Raw genomic sequence first — 26,088 nt, forward strand, 5'->3', positions numbered from 1 at the left:
TAGCCCTGCCCCTACAGGAAGTCATTCACGTTTGCCTCTGCGAGACCAGCGGGGGTAGAGACACAGCCCAAATGAGGTTAATGAGAACGAAAGTGACTGTAAAGGAAAAAATATCCCACCGTGTTCTCCAGAAGCCCCCCTCCCCCCCATAGCCTAGCCTTTTTTTTTTTTTTTTTTTTAAGAAATTCACGTTCTCTTATTTATTTATTTATTTATGGCCGTGTTGGGTCTTCGTTTCTGTGCGAGGGCTTTCTCTAGTTGCGGCAAGTGGGGACCACCCTTCACCGCGGCGCGCGGGCCCCTCTCCATCGCGGCCTCCCCTGCTGCGGAGCACAGGCCCCAGATGCACAGGCCCAGCAATTGTGGCTCACGGGCCCAGCCGCTCCGCGGCATGTGGGATCTTCCCAGACCAGGGCTCGAACCCGCGTCCCCTGCATCGGCAGGCAGACTCTCAACCACTGCGCCACCAGGGAAGCCCTAGCCTTTTGTTTTAAGGTTTGAGCCAAGCTAATTATGTGTTGTTAGTGGCTGTCCTTGTTCTGTCTCCTTGATTGTGACAGTAAAGGTTATCCTGGGGGCAGAGAGAGGCAGGGAGTGACACAAAATGTCCACTTGATGACTGTTTTCAATATGTTAAGCCAATTAGAGTGAAGAGAGCAGAAATCCTGTCCTGGTTGGAAGTTAATAGCTTAGCCTGCCCAATTATTTGCTGGAAGAAACTTCCTTTTCAGTTGCCACAGATACCGGGCCAAACAAACCTACAGCTGGGCCAACCGCTAAAAAAGGCATCGCATTCTAATCTCTGGCTGTTCATCTAAATCACTGTAAATAAGGCAGAACAGACTAGAGAAGGGGTTTGGGATCCTGCTATTTTGAGCTGTTAATCACATTGTACCCCCTTCTCATTTGCAACCTGCTTTGACTAAATCATGATGAAAGATTTGTTGAGTTCGCTTTGCATTGGCGTTGGATCAGAGCTCCACCTTGTAGGATCAAGGGTCGAGACAAAAGGAGGGAGAAAACCAACACAACCTGCAATGAGAGCCCTTTGCACCCACTTCCCTCTGCCTCTCCTCCCAAGTCCTGCTGATTCCTGCCATTTACTTCGCAGAAAAGGGTGTGGGTCTAGTAAGAACGAAGGGAACTGAAGGTATCAAAGCAGACAATTCAGTGCTTCCCTTCATGAACCCACATTTCTATGACCCCCCACCCCAGGGGGGTGAAAGAAGATAATGATGGGGAAGGAAAAGAGTGAAATTTAACCTTCATTCTTTTAGAGTGGCAATAAATCAACCCATCCGAAAGCCTTAAGAATGTAAATGTTTTTCTTTTCCATTACTAAGACCAGAAATCAAAATATCAGTTCCTTAACAGGGTCAGAAATGTTGGATGTTTTTCAAAAGGGAAACAATAGCAACAATAATTGCTAATGCTTATTGAACATATACGAACAGATACATAAACCCTGAACAAGAGTTATCTCACTTAATGTTCTTAACAACCACGTGATATAGGAACCATTGTTATTGCCCATCTTGCATACAAAGAACCTGATGCTTAGAGAGGTTAAGTAACTACCCTGCTCCTATAGCTGGTCAGTGACCAGCTGGGATTTGAAGCTAATTAGACTGGCTCCAGTATCTGGACCAGGGAGCTGCAGAATTAAGGCTCTGGCTTCTATCTGGCTGAATGACTTTGAAAAAATTATTTGTCTTGGTCTTAGTTTGCTCATCTGTGAAATACGGAGTTGTGTTAGGTGATCTTTAAGATCCCTGCCAACTCTTTGGGCCTATCTCCAAATCCGTATCTATCATGTTGACCGAAAACAAATCGCACAACCTAAAAATTGAGAATTATGTTTTATTCGGTGGACATTCTGAGGACTTCAAGCCTGGGACAGCTCCGAAGAGGTCAGGGAGGAACCAGGATACACAGGAGTTTTTGCAACAAAGACCAGGGAGTTGGACGATCAAAACATTACTGTTAATTAAAGAAAACCAGGCCTCTCAAGTAAATGAATTTAGCGCTTTCCTATGTATGCGAAGATGCAAAAGTTTGGGCTCATCGAAATCATTCCTTTGATATGTACCTCAGCTCTCTGGGGCCAGTATCCTGTGCTTTCTCATCCTGAGTCTCCTCAGGGTGCACCACTGGGGGTGGCTGCAGTGGCAGGCATCATGATGGCTTCATGGCAGGCATCCTGTTTCCATCTTGAGTTCCCTCAGGGCTCACCATCAGGGGCGGCTGTCATGTGATGGCTTGATGGCTGCAACATCCTTTGTTTACTGATAGGGCAGGCAACATTTTTCATTCTCAGTCACATCCATGCTACTGTTGTCATTCATTAGTCCAGAGCTGTAGGACATGAAGGGGTGGTGTGGGATGGGAAGGGACACAGGGAGATTGCTGCGTTACACACCAATGTCTTCCTAACAGAAGCAGCTGCTTCAGTTGCTGCGTCATGCCCAGACAGGTAGGATAGTTGGGTTGACTGCGGGAGTGAGATGGGAGCAGGGCCACTCTTAGCTCCTGTGGCTGCCAGAGTCGATCTGTTAGTTGGGCCAGTAACTTTCCTCCAGAAGCATCCTTACCACGGGCATTAGTCTGCAACCCACTCCATGTTTGCTGAGCACAGGAGGCACCTGGCACAGGTGACCTAGGAGAAAGCATCTGCAATGTGACCAGACCTGCTGGGCTTCTCTTCCTGGCGCCCCTGAATTACACTGACGGATACTTCCAGGAATTTTGCGGCAGCCCTGGAAGCCTTTGTTCTTTCTTCAGAGTAAGGAAGTGGGAGAGGGGGTCGGGTAGAAAGGAGAATCTTTTGAGTTCTATGAAACGACCTCTAATCTTAAGATGTCAGGCTTTTAAAGAGACCCAGTGGCTAGTCACTCCACATATGGTAGATAATACTGTGTCAACAGCTCAAGTTATCTGAAGCTCTGTGTGAAATGGGAACCAACTCTTGCTCTCTAGGAACAATGGGTATCACCTTTCTCCCAGGGAGGCAAACTAAGGTGTGTTTATTTCGTTTATGCCTCCACACCCACCCTTTAATGTCAAAAGTCACTAGATTCCTTCTACCCTCATCCCATGCCCCCAAGAGTGTCATTCTTATTTCCCTCTACTCACAGCCTGCACAGACATATATGTGCTATGTAACATCATCAGAAATTGTCTGATTTAATTCAGGGAACACCTACCTCTCCATCAGACTTTTTTTTTTTTCCTCGCCTCTGATAATCTTCTACTTAGGCATGTTGCAAGGGCATTTTTCCTTATCTGTGTCTATATATGCCCAGAAGTAGGGATAACACTGAAAGGAAAAGAAGTGGCAGAGAAACAGGAAGAGAAATAAACCCCTAGGAGCAGCAGTCCAAAGGCTGTGGTTTCCAAGGACTGCTAGCAGGTTGCGGGGCTAACCAGAAAAATGAGAACCACTTAATTCGAAAAGGAAGGGGAAAGCCTGAGACGAGAAGGGAGATCAGATCGGAATAGATTGGATGGAGGGGGTGGGGTAAAGCCAGAGAAACAGCCTGGGTGAAAGGAGCCGTCATTCCAGCCCAGAACGCAATTTGCTAAGATCCACTGGCGTCTTGTATGCAAATGAGAAGGGCTTCCCGGAGGCTGGGCTGAGCCAGACGCGTTCTGCTAGCAGCCGGGATTCAGCACCGAGGACTGAAGACCAGTGCGCGTTAAGAAGTATCTCTGGCCATCACCAAGAGAGGATGGACGCCACCCAGAAGCAGAGAATAAATGAGGATTAAAGGACCCGGGAAAAGGAAGCCCTCTTGAGAAACTGTTGAAATTCAAGATTGGCAAAGGAGGTTCAATTCAACCTCTTCACACTTGTGGTTTCAGGAACCGATGGTTTCTCAATCCCTGGAGAGAGACTCCTTCCCCCGGGAAGTGAAAATAATGAGCTTTTGGAGGTATTGCTTTTTTGCTTTCACGGTGGTCAGTGTGGTTATTTTTGTGATACTTTACAATAGCCAATTAAGCCAGCCAAAAAGTTACGGGAAGCTGAATAGTTCCAATGAAAGGGATTTTAGGATACGTGCCTGTAATTACGCCTTAGAAGATAAGTCATCCTTTGTGTGGGAAAAGACACTGACATCACCTGTGGGAAGTGTCCCTTGCAAGGACTACCTGATCCAGAATCACTACATCACGAGCCCCCTGTCGAAAGAAGAAGCTGTGTTCCCTCTGGCATACGTCATGGTCGTCCATAAGGACTTCGATACTTTCGAAAGACTCTTCAGGGCTGTCTATATGCCCCACAACGTCTACTGCGTTCATGTGGATGAGAAAGCCACAACTCAGTTTAAGAAATCTGTGTGGCAGCTACTGAGTTGCTTCCAGAATGCTTTTCTTGCTTCAAAGGTAGAGCCTGTGGTCTACGCAGGAATTTCCAGGCTCCAGGCTGACCTGAACTGCCTGGAAGACCTTTTAGCTTCTGAAGTTCCGTGGAAGTACGCCATCAACACCTGTGGGCAAGATTTCCCCCTGAAAACCAACAGGGAGATCATTCAGTATCTGAAAGGATTTAAAGGGAAAAACATTACCCCGGGGGTCCTGCCTCCCAATCATGCAATAAAGCGGACTAAATATGTCCACCGAGAGCACTTAGGCAGAGGTGGCTCTTTTGTGAAAAATACTAATATTTTGAAAACCTCCCCTCCACATCAGCTGACCATCTACTTTGGCACTGCCTATGTGGCCCTTACCAGAGAGTTTGTCAAGTTTGTCTTCCAAGACCAAAGGGCCATTGATCTGCTACACTGGTCCAAAGATACCTATTCTCCTGATGAACATTTCTGGGTGACACTTAATAGGATCCCAGGTAGGTACAAATTTCCATTCCCATTTTTTCTTATCCATACTCAATTGAGTTTGCTAACATTCAGCTGCTCTTTGAAATTATTTGGAAAAAAAATAAATAAATGCTTAGAAAGCTATTAGTCTGCTTGCTTTTCAGTGACAGTTTGGTGACAGCTCTACTGTCTTATAACTGTGCTATATAGAGATGGAATAAATATGCCGGGTTCCCGGAGTTCCGGCAAAACTACCTTTGAAGGTGTAGCACATGGCTCCCGACCTTTGGCTCAGTCTTTTTCCTTTAAATTGAGGTATAATTGACATACAGTAGCTCAGTCTTTGGAATGAATGTCTTTCGTAGTCCTTGATAAGCACAGCTATAACATAATGAGACTGATTTTGAATAAGCATTCTAGAATTTATGAGTTGAAATAGGTAGTGTTTCTTTCAGAGGCTGTTACACAGTATTACACTGATGCTCAAAGTTCACGGGGCTGTTTTCAGAATCTCTGACTCCTCTTTGGATGTTTCCAGATTATCCCTGTGGCTTAAACGTTTCTAGTCTTAGGCCTGAACAGGTGTCCAGGTCTCAACCGACTGGGTCCAGTAAATCTAGTCTGATATTTTATTGCCTGGAAGAATGGGTAACAATGAGTTGAAACATACGAGAGAGATTCTAGCTGGAGTTGACCCAAAGTCAGTTCTCAATTTTTTTTTTTTTTTTAAAATAGGGAGCATTTTCTTTTTTCTTTTTTCTTTTTTTAAATTTTATTTACTTATTTTATTTATGGCTGCGTTGGGTCTTCGTTTCTGTGCGAGGGCTTTCTCTAGTTGTGGCAAGCGGGGGCCACTCTTCATCGCGGCCTCTCTTGTTGCGGAGCACAGGCTCCAGACGCGCAGGCCCAGCAATTGTGGCTCACGGGCCCAGCCGCTCCGCGGCATGTGGGATCTTCCCAGACCAGGGCTCGAACCCGTGTCCCCTGCATTGGCAGGCAGATTCTCAACCACTGTGCCACCAGGGAAGCCCCAGTTCTCAATTTTTAAGTCCCATTTTCTTATTAGAAATTTGCATTTGCAGCCTCTTGTTTTTATATACTGTGAAGTCTTTCCCGTTGTTCATGATAATTTGGGGCCAAGGTATGAGAGGCATGCAGGCAGAAAACAGCACCAAATCCCCTTTTTGACTTAGGACTGGGTTTCTTTTCAAAATTCTGTTTTCCATATGTTGTCCAGGAAGACCTGTGTGACCCACAGGGCCTCTTCCTAGCGATGTCTAATGCACCGGTGTCTACTTTTGTACCAGCGCGGGTGTGGGCGTCAGCTCTGTGGGGAGGTGACCCCGTGTCTGCCATGCTTGCAATACCTCCCAGCTCTTGTCTGTAGCATCGTTACTGTTGACACATATGGGTGCTACCTTCACACCTGAAAGTAGACTCAGAGCAATTATTAGGTGGCTCAATGACTCAGCAGCCCTAAGTGCTAATCTAGAATGATGGTTATAGAAACCTACTTAGAGAAGGGCAGGAAAAGGAACTGCAAGGTGGCTGGGGACAGAGGCATGCAGTTAATTTCAGACGATACTAGATTAACAGTTCACAAAAACTTGCAGGAGGGGGAGTGAATCAACATTTATCACAGTGAAGCGAGCATCCGAATTATTCACAAAAAACCATTTCACACACGTGTAAACATACTATACGTGGCATCTGACACTGTTCTTGGAAATACAGTTTGTGCCAGATGTGTTACGCTCTACATCATCTCTTTGAATGATGAGAAAGCCTCATTGCTATCCTCGCGGACAGAGGAGGAAAATGAGGCTTAGAGACAGTGAAGTATGCGCTTGTATCACACAGCTTGTCCAAGGCAAAGCTGGGATCTGATTCTGGATTCGTGTGGCCTGAAGTCTGAAGTGTTCTCTTGCACCAGGAAAAATTCAAGTTTTTTCTTTCCTGCGTAGCTAAAGCAAATTCCATGCAGAACTCCAGAAAGGTAAAAAAAAGGTGGGGTTGGGGAAAAAGTGCAGAGGGCAATGGAAGTAAGCCCCACCTGACCACTCTAAGCTGGAAATAAGGTTAGCAGGGATATGGGTGTGTGTGTGTGTGTGTGTGTATTTGTGTTTTGGAATCATAGGAAGTGGTCCTGCTGGAACCAATTGCCACACCCCACCCAGGCTTCTGTGCCTGCTTCCCCCAGGCCCCATCCAAAACAGGCTTTGGTCTGGCTCTCCCTTCTCTGAGCCAGTGGAAGTGGAAAGCGTTCCTCAGGTAATGTGCTCACAGAGGCTGGCGGGCGAGGAGCAGGCAGGCTGAATTTGAACCTAATCACTGTTACGATAACAAAAGAAAATCAAGTATCTTGAGGACGTTATCTTCCTACAGAATAGAAAAGAAGTCTTCAGAAAAATAATAGAACATTCTGACATGTCTATTTTCAGCGCTCAACACATATTTATTTAGCCCTGCTAAATAAATTTAGCGTGGTACCCGGCACTATTCTGTACACTGTGGGTGGCTCTGGAAGCAGATGGCTATGACCTTATGGAATTTAAGTTTGGAGATTTGAGTGGTTGAGTATTAAGCGTAGTGACTCTTTCGTATATGGGGGCTAATTTTAGTATGTTGAGCTAATTTTCCCCTGTTCGAACCCCTCAAAATGTTGTGGGTTTTTTTTTGTTTGTTTCTGAATATCTGTCCCTATTTTAAAAACGTTTTTTAAAAGCTCTTTTAAAAAAAAACAGGAAATCTATTCATGAGTTTTAACATTTTAAAATTTTATACTCCATCAGCTGCTGGTTTTAATGCTTCCTTATATTCTTCCAGAGATATTTTATTAAGTTTATAGACAATAAAACTAATTAAGCATCATGTGTGGAAAACAGCATATGTACTTTTTTTTTTTGTAAGTTCACCACAAAAATACACAAAAAGAAAAATGGTCCTTATTTTAGGCACCCTATTGTCTGTAAGTGAGAAACAAAAGACTGCAAGATGTATTCTTTGTTTAAATAGATCATAGGCAGACATTCAGGAAGCTAATTTTCATTTAAAAGCTCAACTATTTTTTTTTTAAATTTTGAAGCATTTTTAAATCTAGGTGCAAGGAATTTTATGGGACAAAGGCGCCAGGGAGCTTTGCTTCTGGAGTCAAGTGATGGTGGCAGTACAGAACTCTCAGATAGGCTGGCAGAATACCTGTCGTTCCCTTGCTTAAAGCTTTTCTGTGACTTTTCCTTATCTTGAGGCTCAAGTTGAAGGTCTTTTTTTTTTTGTGGCCGCACCCCTCGGCCTGCGGGATCTTAGTTCCCCGACCAGGGATCGAACCCCCCCGCCGCCACCGCTACCCCGCTTTCGGCAGTGAAAGCGCAGAATCGTCACCAACCACCAGACAGCCAGTGAACTCCCAAATGCAGCATAACCTCTGTGACCCGACTTCCCCTCCTCCCCCGCCCCATCTCTCTACCCTCATTTCTTCTTCCCTGACACCTCATACTTCATGTTCTGGCACCTACTTGGTCCTGCACACTTCTGCGATTTTCACTTAAGTTTTTTCTGGTGGCTTTTTATGATGTCTTCTCTGGGCCACCCTTCCTATCATCTCTATCTGACTAATCCCATTCATCCTTTGTAACCCACCTTGGATGTCACCTCCTTCAGAAGCCATCCCTGATAACCCACCTCCCACAGGGTTGGTACTCCAGCTCTGGGCTCTCCTATACTCCCTGACACTGCTACCAGCATGGAATTATAATTACTTGCTAAGTGAAAATTTCCCCTGCCCTTCCTCCTCAGTGTTTGGGTTCCTTAAGGGTGAGAAATGTGACATCCATTTTTATCTTCCCAGTCACTCCCCCGACACTGCGACCTATCACTGTGCCTGACTTGAAGATACTGGGTACAGTGCTGGATGCTTGTGGGTTGGGTCTGGGGAGGGGCTGGTTGGTTATGAGAAGATCAGAGGGTGGTGTCCCCTACCTGGGGTGGGTAGGGTGGAGGTCATTTTTGACAGAATTAGAGAAACAGTGGGTAAGTTACTGATTGAAGGTCCAATTCCATAATAGCTAGGCCAACAAATGATACAAGTAAAGATAAAGATATCCAATACCTTGTAGAATTAGCAAAGAGTTCCAGTTGGAATGTTAAGAGGGCAGAATCCTTCCTTAGAAAATATGGTTCCCAGGTAGCCAACCTGGAAACAGGTTGGCCCATCATGCCGTCAATTCTGATGGCCAGAGAAAGCAGTGGTACCCTATGTGGACGCCTCCAGTTAGTTTCTGTCTTACCTGCACCTGGTTTGAGATTCTCCCACAACTTGGCACTTACCCAACCCTGCTGTTTGTCCCATTCCTGGCCTACTCTCGGTTCCTGCGGTGGGCTGCTTCTGCTTGAATTTGACCTAGAGTGCCCCTTAGCTACTGGCTTGGGGAAAAAAACGTGAGCTAAGGAAATGAAAGGTTAAGGAAAGATAACAAAAGAAAGAAACTTGAGAAGCATTTCTCCAGGTGTAGCTCTCAGCAAATGTAAACACTGAGTTATTTGGAAGGTATGTGTTTACGGAAAGGTTACCAGGGGCTTAAATCTGGGTGGGGCTGGACCAGCCCCAGGCTTTTTCAAAGTATGCATTGTGTTCTCTGTACATCAGCCTAAATTTAGAGTTCAGGTTCTAGCACCACAAAGGATGCATTCAGTTACGCTGATTTTACCAGTGACAAAGAATTATGACCATTGATGGACTGGTAGAATCATGTTTTAATGAACATCATTAGAACATTCAGGTTTATAATAAAGTTATTTTTGGGGGGGCCGGATGATAATTCACACTGGCACTTATTGTGTCGATATGGAGATAAATTCAGATTGAAGGAGAAATTACACAAAACAGACACTTCCTTGGGTTCCTATCCATTGAACAGAGTTTTTGAATGACATCATTTTTGTATGGCCAGATAACATTAAATACACATAATAAATTTGGACATGATTTTCAAAGTATTGTATTAGTGATGTGGGCTCGTTTGGCTTCTTTTGCCTCCTTGGTAAGTGCTCTAGGCAGTTCTTGGGGCAGTAATTTGGGTGAGGTCATAGGGCAAGGTTTATAATCTACAAGGTATCCTGGCTCTTGAGAACCTAGATGCCATGCTCCTTGTAGAGAAACCATAGGCAGGTTACAGAGTATTTACTTAATTAAACTATACTGAAGCTAGAGCTATTTGAAAGCTCATTTATAATGCCTCTGGACCTTGGCTGTGCTGTATAATACTTGGATCATCTTCTTCATTGGGGAATCTGTGCCCAAATATTTTTTGCCCCTGCTACCCTGTGAAGGAAATAATCTGGAAATACTGCTCTTAATTAGCTTTTAACCCCTAATCCCTAGAACAACATTATGCAAGACAAGAAAATTTGGATTATAGTATATGTGCACATTTAATTAAGTACAAATACCGTTACAATTGGTAAATATCCAGTAAGCTGAACTTAGCATGAATTTAATTCTTGCAGAAAGGATTAATGTATTGATAGGTACTGCTTTAGAACTGGCAAGGCCATTTTTCCAGCTTTCATTCCACCTCCAGTTATTTTCTACCAACTGTCTGAAACTAATCTTTTCTAGAAGCATCAAGGTTTTAGTTTTTTTTTTAACAAAGCATAGTATTGCATTTCAATGACTCTTTTTTTTTTTTTGGCCACACCATGCAGCATGTGGGATCTTAGTTCCCCAACCAGGACTTGAACCTGTGCCCCCCGCAGTGGAAGCATGGAGTCCTAACCACTGGACTGCCAGGGAATTCCCTCAATGATTCTTTGAAACAGTAAAAATATTAGTTGCATATCAAAGTCATAATAGATATATAATCAGTGTCTCCATGATTTCGTTATCATCTGTATCTCTGCTTTCTCTGAACCACGGCAACAGAATCTCCTGATATCCCCCCTGGAGTCCACATGATACTATGAAAAGGCTTTGGAACCAGATAAGTGTAGTTTAAGTCTTGGCTCCCATTACCTGCTAACTATGTGATTCTGGTCTTAGTCTACGCTGAGTCTCAGTTTACCCATCTGTGATGATGGAAATAATAAATAGTATTTAGTTTCAGGAGAAGTTATGAATATTAAATAAGATAATGTATGTAGTGCAGTGGTTACCAGACAGAGCATGCTTTAGAATCCACTGTAGGGCCTGTTAAAACACAGATTGCTGGGCCCCAGCCCCAGGGTTTCTGATTCAGCAGGACAGAAGCAGGCCCCAGAATTTGTAGTTCTAACAAGTTACCAGGGGATAACCTTGCTAGAAGCCCACCTTGAGAACCGCTGGCACAGACCATCTTTTACAGATTGGCACGTTCACAGATTTGCAGCAAATGATGGTTCTGTTTATTTCCATCTCCTTAACTGAGAAAAAAGGCAGCCGCTCGTACAAACGAAAGTGAATTTGTATAAGGCAAAGCTTTACAGTGTTGGTTGCTTATGGAGGGTACTGTTAAAGTGCTGTGAAAATGACTGATGCTTGGGAAGGACTCGTGTTGAAGAAATATCCCGGGCTTTGGAGTGAGACAAACCTGATGATGAATTTTGGCTCTGCCCTTATTGGCTTTGTGACCTTGTGCACCCGAACCTTAAGCTCCTCATCTGAGCAGTCACAATAAGATGGCTACTTAGTAAAACTGTTTTGAGAATTGAATGAAAATATTGGGAGTAAAGTGAGAGGTGAAGTGTTTTTCTATTTATTAATATGGTCTAGAATTCCTAAACCCAAGAGATTCTCAAGGAAGGTGTTAAATAAAACCCATTTAAATGTCTTTTCATACAAAAGGACGTCTGCACCATGGCTCCACAACCATGTAAAACTAGATGTAAATACACCCAAAGAGGAATAGGAGGAAGTATAAGAAAATTTAAGCAGTTTAACATGTTGGGATGAGTACTTATTTTTTATAATTTTGATTTCCCTTAATGTTATTGGTGTAAATTCTGAATACTGAAAAACCTCACTTGGGTTTTACAATAATACTGTGAAGTATGTTCTCATATCCATGAAAAGAGTGTTTCTTTAAAAATGCAAAGGACGAGTGTCTTCAGGACTCTGTTTTTGAGATCACATCACATGAAAGGAGCGGGAGTTGGGATTAATAGGATTGTTTTATTTTCTTAAACCTTACTGTGTACAGATGTGTCTTTAGAATAAATTTCTTGGAAAAGGAAATCAACATAGCCAAGACTTGAAAGAAATTAGATAGTTTTTTCACAGTCATTCTGTACAGGTTTCTGCTGACTCAACCACATCCTTCCCATTTCAATGTTCAGCTTCCTCTATGTTAAAACAAATGTCGCCCCTCCTAGCTACTTACACAGGGATAATTTTAAAACTCTATTATGAAATTTACAAACACACAACAGAATGGAGAATGAAACAGTAATCCTCATGTGCCCATCAGCCAGTTTCAACAACCATCAACATACTACACACACTAAAAGCAAGAAAACTTAAAATGTATGACATCACTGAGTTGACTCTAATTTTCAGAAATGAGTAACTTCCTTTTTTTCAAAAGAAATGCAAAATTCCAATATTCCAGGCTAAGGCTTTCTATATATCCCATAACAACGATTTGCTGCAAAGTGAAAACCTTTTTAACCCAAACTTTCAGACATATTATATCAACCATACTGAGTTTTCTTCTTCCTTTTTTATTTTTATTTATTTATTTTGGCCACACTGCACAGCTTGCAGGATCTTAGTTCCCTGACCAGGGATTGAACCCAGGCCCCGGCCGTGAAAGCTCCGAGTCCTAACCACTGGACTGCCAAGGAATTCCCTCTTCTTCCTTTTTTAAATGGACAAAACTGAATCTATAAGCACAAGTTCTTCAAGCATTAGAGGCAATAATGCTTGTTAAGATGTTCATTTTCTTGGCCTTCCTCTTCCTGCAGGGAACGTGGGAGGAGTGTTGTTACTAAGAGTTAAGACTTGATTAGTGTGCAGTGTTTAGAGGTACTTTTTTCCATCTCTTCTAGCGTCTGAATATTCTGCTTCCTCTATATAGGAAAAAACAAAAGACAAATTGACAGTCATTATTTTATGAGTCCCCTGTATGTTTGACTTTGGAATTGACTTGAAGATATTTTGCCAAATTTCAGCCAAATCTTAATGTATTTACTGTTACCAGATGTTCTCATGGGCCTCTGTTGGGTTCAATCACCTTGTTAATTTTTTATGTATATAATGTAATCTGAGATTGAAGGTTTCTCTGGTCTTACAGGGCAGCGTGGAGGGAAGAAAATGGACTCTGGCCTCCTGGCCTTGTCAGCTAACAGCTTGTCTGACACTGGACAAACTGTTAACCAACCTTGGCCTCAATTAGCTTGGGTTTTAGGACTTAAAGTTTAGAAGGAATTTCTAGCTCCAGCCACTGGACCCTGTAAGAGGGGCCAGTGACCTAGATATTAGATATGCACACGACAAAATTATTTTCTAGGTTCTAGGCTCTGCCCTTAATTAGGTGTTTGACCTTGGGCATGTCACTTAACCTCTCTGGGCCTCAGCTTCCCCCTCTGTAAAATGAGGAATTTGAACTAGGTAGTGAGAAGGTGCCCATTGGATGTCATTTTGGTGATAGGTTTTCTTTTTCTTCTTTCTTTTTATAAGTGGATGATTCTGGAAGGAGTAGAAACTCAGAATGCCTACTTCAAAAATAACAAAATGGGGGCTTCCCTGGTGGCGCAGTGGTTGAGAATCTGTCTGCTAATGCAGGGAACACGGGTTCGAGCCCTGGTCTGGGAGGATCCCACATGCCGCGGAGCAACTAAGCCCGTGTGCCACAACTACTGAGCCTGCGCGTCTGGAGCCTGTGCTCCGCAACAAGAGAGGCCGCGACAGTGAGAGGCCCGCGCACCGTGATGAAGAGTGGCCCCCGCTTGCCGCAACTAGAGAAAGCCCTCGCACAGAAACGAAGACACAACACAGCCATAAATAAATAAATAAATAAATAAATAAAATTAAAAAAAAAAAACAAAAAACAAAATGATTTTGTGAAGTGGATGAGTAATTTCATACTAGAGTTGGAAAGGATAATCTCATCATTTAAGATTAGAGAAACCAAGCCCAGGAAGGTGAAGTGATTTCTTTGGGTCACATGATTTAGCAGCTGATCTGGGTCACGAAGGTGGAACTTGTAAGTCATAATACAATAGACTTTATATATTTAGTGCTTCTCACAATTTCTCTCTGAAATACCCTAGGTACTGGAGGAAAAGGGCAGTAAGTACATTTTGGTATGTATGTTGTCTGATACTGAACGATGGGTTTTAATGACAGGATTCCATAAAAAGTGTTCAGAATTCATTTTTTAAAAGATAGTGAATATTACTATTTCTCAAATGAAAAATTCTCTGGGTATACTACAAAATAGAATTTTTAAATTTATCCATTTACCATGAAGGAGATCCATTCTATTATACATTGTTGCTAAATCTGAAACAGCCCCCCTTTTTGTTTTTAAATTTATAGGCAGTAAAATTCATTCTTTTTGGTGTCCAGTCCCTTGCGTTTTGGCGTTTGCATAGAGTCGTGCATTCACTATCACGATCGAGAACAATCCCATCACCTCCAAAAATTCCCTCACGGTGCTTCTTGTAATCAACCCCTGCCCCCAATCCAACCAAACCCTTGGCAAATCCTGACCTGTTCTCCATCCCTATGGTTTTGCCTTTTCCAGAATGTGGTAAAAATGGAATCATAGACTCTGATGCCTTTGGGGTCTGGAAAAGCAGCTTCTTATTCTTCCTTTCTTTTACTGTAATGACTTCATTTTGCGTGTTCCAAGGTGAATATAATGGTTTCTTATAGATCCTCTGGCAGGTATCTGTTGAGTGTTGGTTCCATTTGGCAAACTTTTCTTTTCCCATGTTATATATTTATTTATTATTTTCTGTAAATAATAGAAATAAATAATAAATAAATAGTAGTTTGACCTCTTATTATTAAAAAAAAAAGTAGGGTCATTTTTAGTAATATTATTCATTTGGGGTGATAAAGTAAATACAGAGAATTCCCTGGTGGTCCAGTGGTTAGGACCCTGCGATCTCACTGCTGAGGGCCTGGGTTCAATCCCTGGCTGGGGAACTAAGATCCCACAAGCTGTACAGCGTAGCCAAAAAAAAAACAAGTAAATACAGCATGTAGTTATATCATTATTAAGCTTGAATTTGGTATGCTTTTGTTACCTTTAATTTGACAGTATCTGTGATTCAGAATAAATAATAGGAACATCGTGAAGTTAATTGGAGAAGGGGGGCAAGGAACTGAAGGGGCCAACATTTCTTTGAAGTCTCATGTTTTGTTTTACAAATTTATGTAAATATCACATTCCCACCTACTCTATAACTTTCTTAAACGTTTCATTGAAATATAATATTATACATACAGAAAACCGCACATATCAGAATCGAAATCACTGAATTTTCAAACTGATCCTCACCTGAGTAACCAGAACAAAAACCCACGTTACTACAAGTACTCCAGGAACCCCCCTCTGCTCCCTTCCAGAAGTGACGATCATCTCGACCCCCTCAATCAGGTCTGCTGCTTTTCTGTGGTCCTAGGGCTTCTAATTGTAGCCTAGTGCTTTTCATGCAAATGTTCAGGTTAAATAGATGTTTCAAGAAGAAATGCTTGGGCTGTAGTGTGACTTCCTGTGTTTCTAAAAACTGCTGGAAACTCCATGGGGTCGGGGGTGAGGGGTAGGGGTGGGGTGGGAGACCCACATACACCAGGCACATCCTAGGACACTTGCTCCCATGTTTCTTCTCTTTTTAAAGTTTTTTTTCCCTTTTTTTAAAAGATGTTTCTCACATTTGCAGAAGAGTATAAACAGAAGGGCTTCTGCTGCTCTGTATAAAAGATTAGGCTTGTTATAGATAGGCACTTAGTTCCCAGAATTAGCAACCTATATATATATACCCCAGTGCATGCAGCAACAAGTGGAATTTACCACTGACCTTCAAATCCTTTGGACCTGTCTTGGGTTGTCAACGGGGGTTAAAATTAAACAAGAGTCCTAAGCAATGGTGATTTTTATTTGGCTGCTTTTACATGGAATTGGAAGGAATGTTTTATAACTTGGGAGTGAATTTTTTTTTTTTTTTAATTTTTCGCTGCGTTGGGTCTTCGTTGCTGTGTGCGGGCTTTCTCTGGTTGCGGCGAGCGGGGGCTTCTCTTCGTTGCGGTGCGCGGGCTTCTCATTGCGGTGGCTTCTCTTGTTGCGGAGCACAGGCTCTAGGCACGTGGGCTCAGTAGTTGTGGCACACGGGCTTAGTTGCTCCGCAGCATGTGGGATCTTCGTGGACCAGGGCTCGAACCTGTGTCCCCTGCATTGGCAGGCGGATTCTTAACCACTGCGCCACCAGGGAAGCCCGGGCGTGAATTCTTGATTTACATCCAACTGGGTGTAACCTGGCACCTTGTTTTGAAGGTGAGGAGGTCACTGCGTGCAGGGCAAGGTGAAAATTTGTCTAATGGATTCATTAAGGACCTTTTGCCCAGGCAGGAAACACAGCAGTACTGGGCATGTTGTGTTCTATTGATTCCTATAAGGAACGACCCGGCCATGAAATTGCTTTGCGTAATGTAGTGAGAAGGGCAATCAATACTGTAGATACTTTTATTTGAAACAGTCACGTAAAATCTAGGAAATGCCGCTTCAAATGCATATACCTAATTTAAGCTATGAACAAACACATCTAAACAAATAGATCACAGAGAAAACTTATTAATTGATGTTCACATGATGCAAATAACAAACCTTAGGTCCTAAGGAAACAGGTTTTTGGACTGATAAACCTATAAAAGTGGTAAACATGTATATAAGGTATGCCCAAACTCATTTAAGGAAACTCAACCCATACATCTTAATGGTAAAGGCCACTTGTAAAAGGTTATTTGCAATCTATATTTGGTATAGTTTAATCAACTAGTTAACAGCTATGTCATAGTCTTAAGGTGACATGGAAGTATTTATCTGTACAAAAAATGCTTTATGAAATGATGTTTTCTTAATGATGGTTACTTGTAAATGTAAGATTTTGTCGTGTTTTGGGTGTTTTTTTTTTACTTTCATTTTTGTTCTTTGTACTTTTATGAGTCATTTGAATCCATTCGAATAAAGTGTTCGATTTTTCACAAATTATAGAATAATATTTTTAAGAAAAAAAAAGTAAAGATTCATACGGTAAATGTGCCAGGATGCTTAACACTATCTAATTTGGGGGAGTGGGGAAAAAAAAAATTGGTCTCTTCTCTGAACTTTTCTGTATTTTTGAAATCTTCAAAACTTACAAATAAAGTTGCTTTATTTGGTGAAAAATAAAATCTCTCCTTACCAAGGCATAATGTTTGGTGTTTTAGAAGCTGAAAAGTATCCCTATAAAGGGATGCTCAATGAAATAGTCTTTGAAAAGCAGGGATTCTCAACCATGGTATATTACACACTTCACGACAACTCCATGAGGTGTAGGGACTGTTTTGATCCTTGTTTACAGTTAGGGAAACCCAGGAACAGAGAGGTTAGGTAACCTGTCAGTGGTCCCACAGTTACTCATTGGCCAAGCAGGCACTTGAACCCAGGCAATATAGTTTCAGAGTCTCTCCTTTTAATTACTATATTACATTGCCTCTCAAATAAGAATTTACAAAGAACTTCCTTAAGACAAATTTCAGTACATTAAACTGTCAAAGGGTATGCACGTTTTTTAAGGATTATGGTACAAAGTGTCATACTGCTTTTCCAAAAATTGGTCCAGTTTGTACTCCCCCTGGCAGTTCTGAAACCCCTATTTCCCTACACCCTCTCCACCACTGGGTATTAACATTTTCTAAATCTTTGCCAGTGTGCTACATATAAAATGAGGAGAGGGGCAGGGAAAATATAGGAAATCTATGTACCTTCCACTCAGTTTTGCTGTGAACCTAAAGCTGCTCTAAAAAAAAAAAAGTCTACTAAAAAATTATTTTTTTAGGAGAAGAGGCTATTTTAGGATTTAAACTTTACTAACTTTAGTTTCTAACAAGTATGAGCTTGTTTTCTTTTTTCTTTTTTTAAAAACTGAGACATAATTGACATACAACATTAGTTTCGGGTGTACAACATAATGATATTTGTACATACTGTGAAGTGATGATCACAGTAAGTCTAGTTAATATCTGTCACCACCACCATAGTTACACATTTTTCTTTCCTTATGATGAGAACTTTTAAGATTCTCTCCTAGCAACTTCCAAATATGCAGTACAGTATTAATAACTACAGTCACCATGCGGTACATTATAGCCCCATGACTTACTTTGAGCTTGTTTTCTTAGATATTTGCATTAGCCAGGGTATAAAGAACTACGTGAAAATGGAAGACCAATTTGGGAATTCCCAAAAGGATGGCAGGACAGCTGGGTGCGTGGATAGTGATGAACGATGACGTGGGCAGCGTTGAGAGGTGAGGTGTGGAAACCCAGTGTTTCAGACTACACGTCGACGGGGCCAGGCAGACAATGTGAGCCAGTGAAGCAAGGTGGGCAGCAGGGCAGCAGGAGAGCTCCAGGCTGGATAAAGTTCTAGTGAATTGTGGGCAAGGGACTCTGACAGTCCAGGCTTTCAGGGGAAATCTTTTTTTTTTTTTCCCACTGTTCTACCCCCCTTCTATGGGGGTCAAACCAAACAGGCCTACCAATCAGATGTGGTTTCTGGGCTGCCCATCTGCTATGTGTAGTCTGGGGACATAATTGCAAAAATCCTTTTGTGCCATGGTCAGCATTTTGGTATCTCCCTGGCGTGAATGTGACCTAGAGCAGTGAACTGCTGGACCCAGCCAGGTTCATGGTTCTGAAGAGCTACCTGGGGAATTGATTAGTGACAGTCTGAAGCAAAAGAAAAAAGTGCCAGTTTATACTCAAGTTTTTGAGGGAAGAGATAACTTTAAACTGGGTCCCGGGAAGCAGAAGCAGCAATGTAAAACGAGAAATGGGGTGAGGAGTCAGAATTCTAGTAAGAGGTGGAATGGACACCAGCAGAAGGGGTTTGGGATGGTAAGTCTGAATTTGCTTTCGTTTGTTGGAGGGTGAGTGGTTGGTGGATAGGCATCTCAAAGTGGCTTGAAGAAGCAGACACAGGGCAAATGGTTCAAAGTGATCCCACATCCCCCAAATAGGAAGGCAATAGGGTCAACGCTAATTATAGAAAAAGCCATTTGCTGGTATTGCCAACAAATTGGGCAGACTGGAGGCAGAGAGACTGGTTTGTAGGCAATTGAAATAGTCTTGGTGAGCGAAGATGTCAAGCACCTGAACTAGGGCAGCGCCGGCAAAGGAAAATGATGCTGTGAAAAGCCAGGTAAGGCTTGAAGAACGGCCGGTAGATTGGAAATCAGTTGGGACTCAACTGAAAACCAGTTCGTTGTTAACTGGACTTATGGTGGTGATCATTTTGCAATATATACAAGTATCAAATCATTATATTGTACACCTGAAACTAATATAATGTTATATGGCAATTATACCTCTATTTATAAAGAAAAAAGAAACTCTGAGACTAGAACCCAACAGTCTTTATTTTAAGCACTCCAGAAAGTTTTGATATATTCTGAAGTTTGAAAACATGACTTCAAATTCTGTCTTTCTTCCTTTCTTCCTCTTCTTCCTTCTTTCCTTCCCCTTTTGCTCAACAATGTCCAGAGTATTTGCTAGTTATCTGGCCACTTGTCTGAGGATGGATCTATCTATCAAAGACATTATGGTATTTCTGGAATGCCTGATAAAAGTCTAACATGAGAGTACTTCCCTCCTGTTCATGCCAGAAGTCAGCCCTGCCTGACACAGCTCCCCCATCGGATACTCTTACCACTCGGAGTGAATGGTTTGCCAACCAACAGTGGGCACACGCTACAATGTGAGTTTTTTCTTCCAGGTGCTTTCATGAACCTTGAAATAAAAGGCCCACTCCTTTAACTGTGGCCACTCAGTCTCAAACTTTCATGAGACATCATCATCATGATTTGCTAATTGTCTCATACTTGACTCACAAAACTTCACAGTCTCAAGAAAACAGAATTACTTGAGGAAAGTTACAGAGAAAAAAGAATAATCAGGGTTCCTGAAACAGTACTAGAGAAATAATGACACAGAACAGTGCATATAAATGAACCCAATTGCTCTTCATTTCAGTATTTCTTTTCTACATTGAATTAGCATAATTTTGCACTAAAGACAAGCAAATCAGATGAAAGGAAACTTATTTCGCTTTGGCATATTAAAAAGTACAACGTGTACCCACACAGACCAAACTCTTCAAAAAAGTACAGAGAGAAGATGCTGAAAGACAAATTATTTATCCAAGTTTATTCTCAGAGAGCTAGAGTTCAGAGACTTGCTCTGCGCCCCTGGAAGCAATACTTTGTAGAAGAGAAATGGTTCTTAAAGTTTGATTTTTTAAAATTCTTTTCATTCTCTGTTAACATAATTGCAGGGAAGCCACGGGAGGGGTGAAGCTCTGCGCTCTTCTCAGATCCTCAAGCCATTTTTACCTCCAAACAATGACTGTGGGGTTGCTTCCTAGGCAACACTTTGAGCTCATCACACTCTCCCCATCATTCAAGATCCGTCTCAAATTCTACCCATCTATTTTTTTTTTTTTTTTAGTATTTATTTATTTGGCTGCGCCGGGTCTTAGTTGCAGCATGCAGGATCTAGTTTCCTGACCAGGGATCAAACCTGGGCCCCCTGCATTGGGAGCACGGAGTCCTAACCACTGGACCACTGGAGAAGTCCCTACCCATCTACCTTTTGGTTTTCTTTTTTTTAAATTTATTTAATTTATTTATTTATTTTTGGCTGTGTTGGGTCTTTGTTGCTGTGCACCGACTTTCTCTGGTTGCAGCGAGCAGGGGCTACTCTTCGTTGCGGTGCGCAGGCTTCTCATTGCGGTGGCTTCTCTTGTTGTGGAGCACGGGCTCTAGGCCCGTGGGCTTCCATAGTTGTGGCATGTGGGCTCAGTAGTTGTGGCTCACGGGCTCTAGAGCGCCGACTCAGTAGTTGTGGTGCACGGGCTTAGTTGCTCCCCGGCATGTGGGATCTTCCCGGACCAGGGCTCAAAACCTGGTGTCCCCTGCATTGGCAGGCGGATTCTTAACCACTCTGCCACCAGGGAAGCCCCATAGTAGATGTTTTTACGGGAGTAAAAGGAGCAACTGGACGTTGACACAAGTAATGGGATCAGTAGCTTTGGGGTTTCCATGTATGTTTTAACCTAAGACAGATTGAACTACTTACTGAATAGTGGGCACACTGTATATTCAGGCTATTCAATCTTTCGCTTGCCATTATCTCCTCAAAATAATAACCAAGGGATACCTACAAAGTATTCGAATAGAGCTGTCACCAGAGTCTTGCTGAGTGTTTGATCTCTCCCTAAACTAGTTGTGCAAGGCAGGACCGATGTGGAGAATCGATGATTGGTGGCCACCTAGGCAGTTGCTGTAGGGCAAACTGAAATGGGTTGGCCCTTGCTAAGAGGGTAAAAGAAATATTTTTCAATACTGAGAAGTAGGACGTTATTATACCTTCAAGTATGGTGGCCTACTGGGAAGCCACGGTAGCAACCGGACCTGTCTGGTCCACACACAGCTAAGCGGTCCTCACCATCAGCACTAAAGCCTAAGGCGATGGCACATCCCTTGCGTGCCACACTCATCCATTCCTTTAACGTTGATCGGTATCTCCAAATGCTGAGCCAAATGCTGTGAAGTCAAAGGCACCGTGACAACTGGCCCTCCACTCAACTCAGCTTTTCCCAGCAACAGGTGGGCTGATTGTCTTCAAGGAGGTGATCTCGAGGTCCAGATGCATAAACAGTTGACCCTTGAACAACACAGAGGTCAGGGGGGCAGACTCCCGAAAATCCGAGTATAACTTATAGTTGGCCCTCTGTATCCAAGTTTCCTGTGTGTCTGAGTTTCCTCTGTATCTGAGGTTCCCCTGTATCCAAGGTTACTCTGAATCCAAGGTTCTGCATCCATGGATTCAACCAACTTCCTATTGCAAAAGACTGTAGTATTTACGACTGAAAAAAATCCGCATATGAATGGACCCTCGCAGTTCAAACCCATGTTGTTCAGGGGTCAACTGTATTCTCAGCAGAGGGCACTAGGATGTAAGTACCAGATTCCTTCATAAGAACAGAATTTGAGTGAGAATAGGAGGATGAGAAGCTACCTGGAAACTTGATGAAGGCTGAGGGGAGGACTTCCAGGAGAGGAGGAAATGAAGCTGAGTCCTTGGCAGTGTCGACTATAGCCCAGGCTTGTTGTGCACAGGAATCTTCTGGGGACCTTGTGAAGATGCTGATTCTGGTGCAGGAGGTCTGGGCGGGGCCCGAGATGCTACATTTCTAACAAACTTCCAGGTGATATTGAATCTCTCCAAGAACCACATTTCAGAAGCAAGGGTCTATGCCCATTCCTGCCAGATATGGCTGTGCCTCACGGGTTCTTTGCAAAAAAAACAAAAAGCAACAACAAAAAAAAACCAAAGTAGAATTCAACGTTGTCTGTGTTTGTCCCTCTCCCTACTTCTGCTCTTACAAGTGTAATTTTTAAAGCACAACATGAATAGTATTTAAACAAACATTTTTGAGATTTGTCATCAAATAGAAAGTATAGAAGTTGAGGTTTGTAATTTTATTAGCAGGAGGTTAATAGGTGTTATGCGTGGGGGATTTTTTTTGTTTGATTTTTGTGTTTTTTCTTGGCCACACCATGCAGCTTGTGGGATCTTAGTTCTCGGACCAGGGATTGAACCTGGGCCCTCAGCAGTGAAAGCGCCAAGTCCTAACCACTGGACCACTGGGGAACTCCCTATGTGTTTATTTTAAAGACAACAGTCATTAATTATAAATGTCATGGTCTTATCTCTAGAATAATGGAATGTGTTTCAGAATAAGAGTCAGTTTGTGATGATCAATATTAATGAGAATGAAAGGGAAGAAAAATATTTTGTCCTTTTAAAAATGCAATCCTTTAGAGGAGGTTAAGGGACCTTTTGTCATGGCAATGTTTTATTTATACTTTTCTGCTATAGTTATTTAATCAAAATAGACACAAAAATCACATCAGCTAATCTTGCTGACATGAGTCAATATACCAGATTATCTCTTTGCTTTCCAAACTGCCCTCTCCCCACCCCCTAACTTAACCAAGGCGAGTTTTATTCTAAATTCTTTTAAAATGTGTGCTAAGAACAAAATAAAGAAGCTTCTTTTTGGATAGGCAAGCAGTAAAGTAACTTTTAAAGTATTAAATGCAAACTAAAACAATAGGAAGAAATATCGCTTAATAAAGAGTGTTTTTCTTGAGTACTCCACATTTATAAACAAAATTTTCAAGTTTGGCAGCAAGAAAAGAAGAATCTTGCCTGATAGAGAGCCCTTAGGGGTGACTACTCATGCTATTTTCAGAAAAGGCTGTGCAAAATTTAATTTTAGCTGGGAGACCTTAGTACGATACTTGATTTAAATCCTCATATATTATTATGTGACATGAGGGCAAAAGAACAGAGCTTTTTTTCTGTCTGAAAATGCACATTTTCATTAATGTTTTTAAAGAGGAAAAAAAATTTATAACTAGTTTTTATTAGAGTGTGGTTGCTTTACAATGTTGTGTTAGCCTCCACTGCACAAAAAAATGTATGAGCCATACGCATACAGATATCCCCTCCCTTCTGGACTTCCCTCCCACTTAGGTTACCACAGTGCACTAGGTGAGTTCCCCTGTGTTATACAGCATGTTCCCATCAGTTGTGCATTTTATACATAGTAACAACAATGTATGTGTGTCAATCCCAGTCTCCCAACTCCTCCCATGTCACCCCTTTCCCCCTTGGTATCCATACCTTTGTCCTTAACAAATGTGCTTTTTTTTTTTTTTGGCTGCATTGGGTCTTCATTGCTGTGCATGGGCTTTTCTCTAGTTGCAACGAGCTGGGGCTTCTCTTCGTTGCGGTGTGCGGGCTTCTCACTGCGGTGGCTTCTCTTGTTGCGGAGCACGGGCTCTAAGCGCATGGGCTTCAGTAGCTATGGCTCGCAGGCTCCAGAGCGCAGGCTCAGTAGTTGTGGCACACGGGCTTAGTTGCTCCCCGGCATGTGGGATCTTCCCAGACCAGGGCTCGAACCTGTGTCCCCTGCACTGGCAGGCGGATCCTTAACCACTGCGCCACCAGGGAAGTTCCTACTCTATGTGATTAAATGGACCCTTCAATCTCTGTGACCCATCCAAAATTTATTGCGATGGAGAGGGTTATTGGAGATAGCACAGTGTTTCTCAAACAGGGAAATTTTGCACCACCAGGGGACATTCGGCAGTATCTGAAGATATTTTTGATTGTCACAGTTGGGGGGATGGGTATTACTGGCATCAGGTGGGTGGAGTCCAGAGATGCTGCTAAACACCACACAATGCAAAGGAAGATTCTACAACAAGGAGTTGTCCAGCTTACATTGTCGATAGTGCCAACATGGAAAAGCCCTGGTTTAGCAAAATGGCAGCCTAATGCCCTCCTCTCCCTTTTAAAGGCTTTTTACAGTTCAAAGGTGAGTTAAATATTAATTGATAATGCATCAGCAAGTAAACTTTTGGTCAAAAGAACAACTGAAAGAAATAGAGAAGATGGGTAGATCAGTGCACACCAGTCTAGGAAAAACTCAAAGCTCAAAACCCATTGCTTGGGCTTCCCTGGTGGCACAGTGGTTGAGAATCCACCTGCCAATGCAGGGGACATGGGTTCGAGCCCTGGTCTGGGAAGATCCCACATGCCACGGAGCAACTAAGCCTGTGCGCCACAACTACTGAGCCTGTGCTCTAGAGCCCGCGAGCCACAGCTACTGAGCCCATGTGCTGCAACTACTGAAGCCCGCATGCCTAGAGCCAGTGCTCTGCAACAAGAGAAGCCACTGCAATGAGAAGCCTGCACACTGCAGTGAAGAGTAGCCCCCGCTCGCCTCAACTAGAGAAAGCCCGCGCGCAGCAACGAAGACCCAACACAGCCAAAAATAAATAAATTTTAAAAAAAACCAAAAACCATTGCTTGGGGGCTCATCATCTTTATTGGATGATCAGGAATTGTGTCTTGTTAATTATACTCTCCCTTACTGCCCAGCACAATGGTTGGCAACACCAAATGCTCAACAAGAACTTTAACATATAAAAAGGATATTGTGTTAAAAGATTGCTTGAGTTCCATATGTCTAATATTGCAAACTTCATATAGGAGCGACCCTGGAATCTCTCTCACTTATTAGCACTAAGGACATAGAGTGGCCTGTTTCCTGAGCTTTCACTTTAAGATAGATGTTATCTGGGAAATCCTAAAAATTTTTGATAATAGCACTATTTACAATAGCTAAGACATGGAAGCAACCTAAATGTTCATCGACAGAGGAATAGGTAAAGAAGACTTGCTTGGTACATATATACAATGGAATATTACTTAGCCATAAAAAAGAATGAAATAATGCCATTTGCAGCAACATGAGTGGAGTTAGAGATTATCATACTAAGTGAAGCAAGTCAGACAGAGAAAGACAAATATCATATGATATCACTTATATGTGGAATCTAATTTTAAAAATGTACAAATGAACTTATTTACAAAACAGAAACAGACTCACAGATCTCAAAATTAAACTTATGGTTACCAAAGGGGAAACATGGGGGGAAGTGATAAATTAGGAGACTGAGATTAACGTACACACACTACTATATGTTAAATAACTAATAAGGACCTACTGTATATCACAGGGAATTCTACTCCATATTCTGTAATAACCTATATGGGGAAAGAATCTGAAAAAGAATGGAAATATATATCTGATTCACTTTGCTGTACTTGAAACTAACACAACATTGTAAATCAACTATACTCCAAAAAAAATTTTTTTTAAGTAAATTTGTTTATTTTTTAAAAATAATATTTATTATTATTATTATTATTTTTGGCTGCATTGGGTCTTCTTTGCTGCACGCGGGCTTTCTCTAGTTGTGGCGAGCAGGGGCTACTCTTCGTTGCTGTGCGCGGGCTTCTCATTGCGGTGGCTTCTCTTGTTGCGGAGTACAGGTTCTAGGCGCACAGGCTTCAGTAGTTGTGGCACGGGGGCTCAGTAGTTGTGGCGCACGGGCTTAGTTGCTCTGTGGAATGTGGGATCTTCCCAGGCCAGGTCTCAAACCCGTGTCTCCTGCA

General features: G+C 42.4%; 1 protein-coding gene across 4 annotated transcripts in view; it reads left to right on the forward strand.

Annotated features, from left to right (window-relative positions):
- The window catches only part of LOC309637945 (N-acetyllactosaminide beta-1,6-N-acetylglucosaminyl-transferase), an 88,733-nt gene that overhangs the window by 53,033 nt on the left and 9,612 nt on the right, over positions 1-26,088 (forward strand). Inside the window, exon 1 of one of the 4 annotated variants that reach the window (XM_082413340.1) lies at positions 487-4,843. The exons of the other annotated variants lie outside the window; for them this stretch is intronic. Within the exon in view, the coding sequence (XP_082269466.1) occupies positions 3,868-4,843 (976 nt within the window). The 5' untranslated portion in view covers positions 487-3,867. Of the gene's footprint in view, positions 1-486; positions 4,844-26,088 lie in introns of those variants that run through there. 4 annotated transcript variants of the gene reach the window in all.

The sequence above is a fragment of the Balaenoptera physalus genome (assembly GCF_965194825.1).
Source record: "Balaenoptera physalus genome assembly, chromosome: 11".
Taxonomy (NCBI): Eukaryota; Metazoa; Chordata; class Mammalia; order Artiodactyla; family Balaenopteridae; genus Balaenoptera; species Balaenoptera physalus.